The 6,137-nt window shown below is 42.9% G+C and overlaps 1 protein-coding gene across 2 annotated transcripts; it reads left to right on the forward strand.

Annotated features, from left to right (window-relative positions):
* The first annotated feature begins 1,152 nt into the window (after positions 1-1,152).
* On the forward strand, positions 1,153-5,269 carry LOC120704823. 2 transcript variants are annotated; one of them, XM_039989351.1, is made up of 2 exons: positions 1,153-1,522; positions 3,517-5,269. In XM_039989351.1, exon 2 carries the CDS (start codon positions 3,540-3,542, stop codon positions 4,983-4,985), a length of 1,446 nt encoding a protein of 481 aa, XP_039845285.1. In that variant the 5' UTR covers positions 1,153-1,522; positions 3,517-3,539; the 3' UTR covers positions 4,986-5,269. The 2 variants fall into 2 exon arrangements, with proteins under 2 accessions (XP_039845285.1, XP_039845286.1); XM_039989352.1 differs by having other exon boundaries at positions 1,154-1,522; positions 3,499-5,269.
* Positions 5,270-6,137: the final 868 nt, after the last annotated feature.

Here is a 6,137-nt window from a genome sequence, read left to right on the forward strand (position 1 = left end):
GACCAGTTCGGCCCTGAGTGGCCGAACTATAACTAGAGGTGGTGTCTGCCCAGCGAAATAATTTGATGGCATACCATATTCTACCTCTGTTGTAGATGTAGTTGCTACCGAAGTATCAGAGTAAGACCTTTGGTAGAATAAGCATGATTTACAGATTTACCCTTATCGATCTTATCCATACTATCACTAAAGTTAAACAACATGTCTTGTGTAACCTTTTGTGAATCCTCGAGCTTCTTTCCAAATTTCAGCATAAATAAATCAAACATGGTTTGGGGAAGAGTGCTTACGTTGGTCGTAGAGGAAGTAGATTGGAACGACAGTATGGAGAATTTAGCTTTCTTAACCACCTCGTTATTTGTTCTCCCGTAGCACGAGAGTAAGTTCTTCATGGCTTTCTCTTATTGTTGTTTGAGCGTTGCCTCACACGATTGACGGTCCTTCTGGGGTTTGTCATTATACTTGATGCTGATGACGTTAGATGGATCAATCTTGGAAGCATCTCCCTTCTCACTAGCCATAGCAGCGGATGGAGATTCGTTCTTCCCCGCCGAGTCATCAAAAAATATGTTGACACAAATCTGGTCAACACACAAGTGTTAGAACGCACGGATCGCAATGATCAATACCAGCGAAGTCCTCTGCACCAACAGGTTAGACCGCCTGGCTGAACCGGTCAGACCAATCCAGGGAACGCCGCAAAATCTAGAATAATGAGCTCGGGAGGAACCCCGTCATAGCTCGCGAAATTAGGGTTGTCTTGGGGTCGGCATGCCATCCAAAACGCCTTCAAACGTCGTCGAGACGCAGGAAGAACAGAATTAGGGTTGAAAAAACTAGAGTTTGGAAAAAAAAATAAAGAGAATGTATTGATTCGATTATAGTTAAAAAAAACTCTCAATCGGCCATAGTCTTTATATTTATATGCTTAGAAGGTCGCATCACTTCCAAATCGAGTTATAAAAAGACTCTAAATTATATATTTTACTTGATTCAGAATCAACAGGCCTAGACCGGTCTGACCGGTCGGTCTGTGTTTGCCTATTCTCGCATCCGAATCCGATAGCTGAGGGAAGTATCCAATATCTGTATTCAATATTAGAAAAAAAATATCCGGATATCAATATTTAAATCACTGTCGGAGCTATGTCCCAGTCGGCGGATCCAGTGTGCGTCCGGGGAGTCCTCCCTGCCTGCGCGCAAAATCCCTCCCGCGAGCTCCTTCCTGCACGCGCGCGGGAATCCGCTCCTCCCAGCTCGCCCGCGCCGTCCTCGACGGTCCTCCGCTGCCTGCGCCGTCGTCGTCGAGGTCCTCTGCAATCCGCGCCGTCCGCCTCGCCGGCCCGACGTCTCCGCGCACCGCCCTGACGCCGCCGCCGGCCTCCTCCGCGCCGCCCCGACGCCTCCTCGCTGGCGTTGGAGTTGCTTTGGACATCCTTTTCAGGCTGTGGACTGGCCGGCCTCCTGTTCCGGGTGCTCTTCTCCTTCTCGTCCTCCTCGCTGGCATCGAATACAACAGACGGTGCGCAATTTAATTTCTCTGCTGTTTTGGGGGCTGGTCCTCTGATGCGGGATCTCAGGTTCAGTGCTTCTGTAATAGCGAATTTGGGGGCTTTAAACTTCTATCCCTGCATCTTATGATGTCAATGGTGGCGATTTTGTTGGGGCTTAAATTCTGGAACGTAGCGATTTCGTTGGAGCTCAGATGCTGCATTATGATGACTAGTCAGCTTGGCGCGCTACGCGCGCCTGTACCAAAAACGTGGATCTAAAATATTAATAGAAAGATATTATCTGTTACTATATTCGAAGCAACATCGTATCGATGTATTGGGTTAGATATAAAAATTACAGTAAAGCGGGCATAGTAGTTTTGTGTCTGAGAGCGCGCAAATCTCAAGCATTGTAGTATAGAGGTACAGGTAATTTTTCCTTAGGAATATTTTTTTTGTGTCAGTAGGTATAGTTTAATTATTTTAGTAGGAAAAAAAGTAAGATTAAAAATGAATGAACAGTTTAATTATATTTTGTGGGTTTACGGAGGGAAATCGAAGCCCAAGAAGTAGTACAACTACCACATGTAAATGTAGTATACAAAGTTTAGTTATTATTTTTTTATGTAGGGAGTAGTTAAATATATTTTGTATTGTCAAATAATGGAAGGAAAATATTTTTTAAGATAAAAAGACTAACTTAATAGAATCGTGGGCCCCACGTGGGTCCCGCATGAATAGTACATGGGTCCCACGTGGGTCCCGCTATACAAAGTTTAGTTATTATTTTTTTATGTAGGGAGTAGTTAAATATATTTTGTATTGTCAAATAATGGAAGGAAAATATTTTTTAAGATAAAAAGACTAATTTAATAGAATCGTGGGCCCCACGTGGGTCCCGCATGAATAGTACATGGGTCCCACGTGGGTCCCGCCTGAATAGTACGTGGGCCCCATGTGAATAGTTTGTGGGACCCGCGTGAACAGTGCACGGGCCCCACGTGGGGCCCGCAAACAGTAGCAAGGCCCCTGAGAGCGCGCCAATTCTTGGCACTTTAGTATAGGTACTCAATTTCTGTGCTTCCTGCTATATTTTCTGCTACTTTTTGACGATTCTGCATTTCAGAATGCATCCAGCTGAATGTAACTTTCCCAACACAGCTGCTTAGGATCACGTCCTGGCTTGGCTATTTTTCACCTGGTTCCTTCGTCAACATGTCTCTAATCCTTTCTGAGCGAAGCCTTTGTTGCTGATCTCTTACTGAAATTTTGGCGGTTGCTAAGACAAATTTCATAATTAATTCAGAAAGGGAACAGCTGAAATCCTGAAAATTTCAGCAAGTTTGGAACATATGTGTGGTTGCCTTGATGCGGCCACTCTCTGATCTTACGGTGTTTTTGTTTTAAACTACAATATGTTTGTGCTACCAGTATTGGGTATGTGTTAGTTTTGATTTAAAGTAGGCTACACAATGATGTGCCACAAGATGCTCAAAAAAAAATGATGTGCCACAAGTGATCACTCCTTATTAGACCTACATGCAAACAGTCATTAAATTGTACCTTCTGTAGAAAATGCCATAGAAATCATGCATTGGAGAGGGTAGCTTCTATAGAAACTACCTATGAGAATCATTCATCGGGCTGCTTACACGGTACAACTCAGACACGCACGCACACTCTCTTCTATCTCTATGAACGCACGAACGCAAATCCTACCCTATGAGTCATAGAAAACTAATAATTGGATTTAGACTAATTCCTGCTGACACTGATCGATGCAGAAGGGCCGAAGGGCCGGCAAAAACATATTTGGAAATAATAAATTGTCGAGCAAGGCTGTACCAACTATTGCTAGTTCAGTAATGTGTATGCTATGTTTCTCTTGTCCTAGTAATTAGCTCTGTATATATAACTCAAAGATTCCATATTTCGTTTTGGCTGTGCCCTTTCATGTTTAGCTGTCTAGGCTTGTTACCTGCGGAAACTAACTTATAAATACAAGGCCATTGTCTCATTCCAGGATCACGGAGCCTTCAGAGCACGATGGAAATGATCAAATCTGCTCTTACCAATGAATTAATTAGCCGATTCATCTCCTCTCTTATGAACATGTACATGGACCATCCATGCTCAAAAGAGAAGCAAATGGAGAGATTGCAACTGCTCTTGCTAAGAGTTCACACAGTTGTCGAGGAAGCAGATGGCAGATACATCACCAACTCTGGTATGCTCTTACAACTTAAGATGCTTGTGGAGACAATGTACAGTGGTTATGATGCACTAGACTCTGTCAAGTGTCACCAATTGATCAATGAGGTATTCGATGAGCAGGCCAGTGGCTCATTGCCCTTCTATATTTCCACTCCCCTGAAGCGCCTTCGTACTCTTACTTGTAAGTCAAAACACAGAACTGCTCACTCTGATCTGAAAGGTGCCTTGCAAAATCTTGACAACGTTGTTTCTAGCATTACTGAGTTTGTTGTGCTTCTGGGAGGATGTGAACGCATGAGTTGCAGACCCTATGACACATACCTTTATGTTGACAACTTTATGTTTAGCCGACATACTGAGAAGCAACAAGTCATAAACTTCTTGTTGCAGCACAACCCTCTGGGTGCACCAACTGTACTTCCAATCATAGGTGACTACCTAGTTGGGAAGAAAACACTGGTAGCACACGCATACAAAGATGAGAAAGTTCACAACCTCTTTTCTAAAGTTTTGCACTTGAACGGAGACACCTTCAGGACAATAGACCATGAAGGATATCCATCTGCAAGGACCTTGGTTGTTATTACACTTGTATCAGATATTGATGATGAGGACTGGAACAGATTTTACAAAGCAGTGACATGCATAAACAAAGAAAACAAGGTGATAATCTTAAGCACAACCGAAAGCTTATTAAGATTTGGTACCACGAAGCCAATATACCTTAACAGTTTGTCACCCGAGGAATATAGCTACCTTTTTAAGACATTAGCATTTGGCAGTGCAAATCCAGAGGATCATCCAAAACTGACAATAGTGGCAAGAGAATTTGCCACAATGTTGAGAGGATCATTCGTGGGAGCATACTCAGTGACCAATTTGTTGAGGAAGAATATTAACCTCCAATTTTGGCTTTCCATGCTGAGGGTATACGAGAATATTGCGGAAACCAACTTCTTAACATTTGGTGAGGATCTGGTTGCGCGCATAAAAAGACGCTGTCCAGTGCATTTTAAAATCTTACCTTGTTCCACCAATTCTTCTGTCCTCCTCCTGCCTGCTCGTAGTCAAGCTGAGATTTTGCAAAGGCAACTACCAAAGGTGCGGATTGGATATCTTGTTATGAATCCGGCTGTCCGGCCAAAGGGTGACTTTGATTTAGTGACATGGGAATCACGGATTGCGCCGTATAGGGAGTTTGTTTATTTTGTTCCATCCTATACTGAAGAAAACAGTAAAGGAACCACAAGGAAGCGAGGGGCCACTACTCAATTGTAAAGTTCCTCTTCTCGGGTATTCCTTAAAACAAGGTTGTATTTTGTCCATGAAAAAAAATAATGTCTCCTTTGGAACGCAGGAATTTTATAAGAATTACATATGAACTTCAAGATTCAGTTCGGACTAGAAAGGCGCGGCTTTGCCGAATAATTATTGTATATGTAGGTGTCATTGTCTGCAGCATGTTGTTGCACTTAGTATATATTTTAGACTCTGTTGTGGTGACGCTACTATTTGAGTAATTATTATTTTTGGTATGGAAATGGAATTATCTTTCTTTGTTATAGTTTTTTGTTATCATTTATTTTAAAAATGTTGTGTACTAGTCAACTTTTTGACGTAAAGACGTTTCAGTGTTGGAATCGTAGGTACAATAGATGCTCTGTAAATATTTATTTGGATGAATTGTATGTTAGAATTTGGGTTTGGCCCATTAATTATTTCAATTATTTCAAATAAATCTCAAAGGCCCATGTGGTGCAAACCGTTAATCTCATATTGCTTGTGGAAGTTGAGGAGATCATGTGGCTCTCCTATATATCTAACACATAGGCTGCACCAGAGAATTATCAATTCAAGCTAGAGTTTTGCCTCTTTCTTGCTACTGCGCCGCCACCGTGGTCTTCTCCATCCCGAGCGTCCCGTGCACCGGCGAACGGGAGAGCAGGTTTCCGGAACCTTTCGCCTTTGGGATCCTGCACTGGAGAGAGCGAATAAGGTTTTTGGGAAGCGCCCGGTGCGATTGCTCAACGATCTTCGCCACGGCTCGCCCTCCGTCTAAGTCTGGTGCTGCGGCGTATCGTCGTCTGCGACATCGTCTACTGCACTCCATTCGCAAGACCGTCTTCGTTCCGTCAGCGCCGTTCGTCTTTCCGAAGGCTAAAACTCAGTACGTATACTGTTGTTTAATCCAGTTCTTCATCATGTTTGCTGAGATGATCATGATCTGGTTGTGTCTTGCTACTAGTATGATAGAGTTGTTAATGCTAGATCTAGTCATGGTTATGATTTATTTATTTCGGAATTTAATCATGCAGTTGCCTAATTATTCAACATTGTAAAAGCTATTTCAAGGATGGGTAACCCATCATCCGCCTCTGAAAATGGCGCTCCATTTGTAGAGGCGGGTGATGGCGTCAATCGCCTGTACTA

The sequence above is a fragment of the Panicum virgatum genome, chromosome 4K (assembly GCF_016808335.1).
Source record: "Panicum virgatum strain AP13 chromosome 4K, P.virgatum_v5, whole genome shotgun sequence".
Lineage (NCBI taxonomy): Eukaryota > Viridiplantae > Streptophyta > Magnoliopsida > Poales > Poaceae > Panicum > Panicum virgatum.

Excerpts from the sequence above, each read along its gene's own strand:
- LOC120704823 (XM_039989351.1), top strand. The coding sequence starts at position 3,540 with ATGGAAATGATCAAATCTGCTCTTACCAATGAATTAATTAGCCGATTC.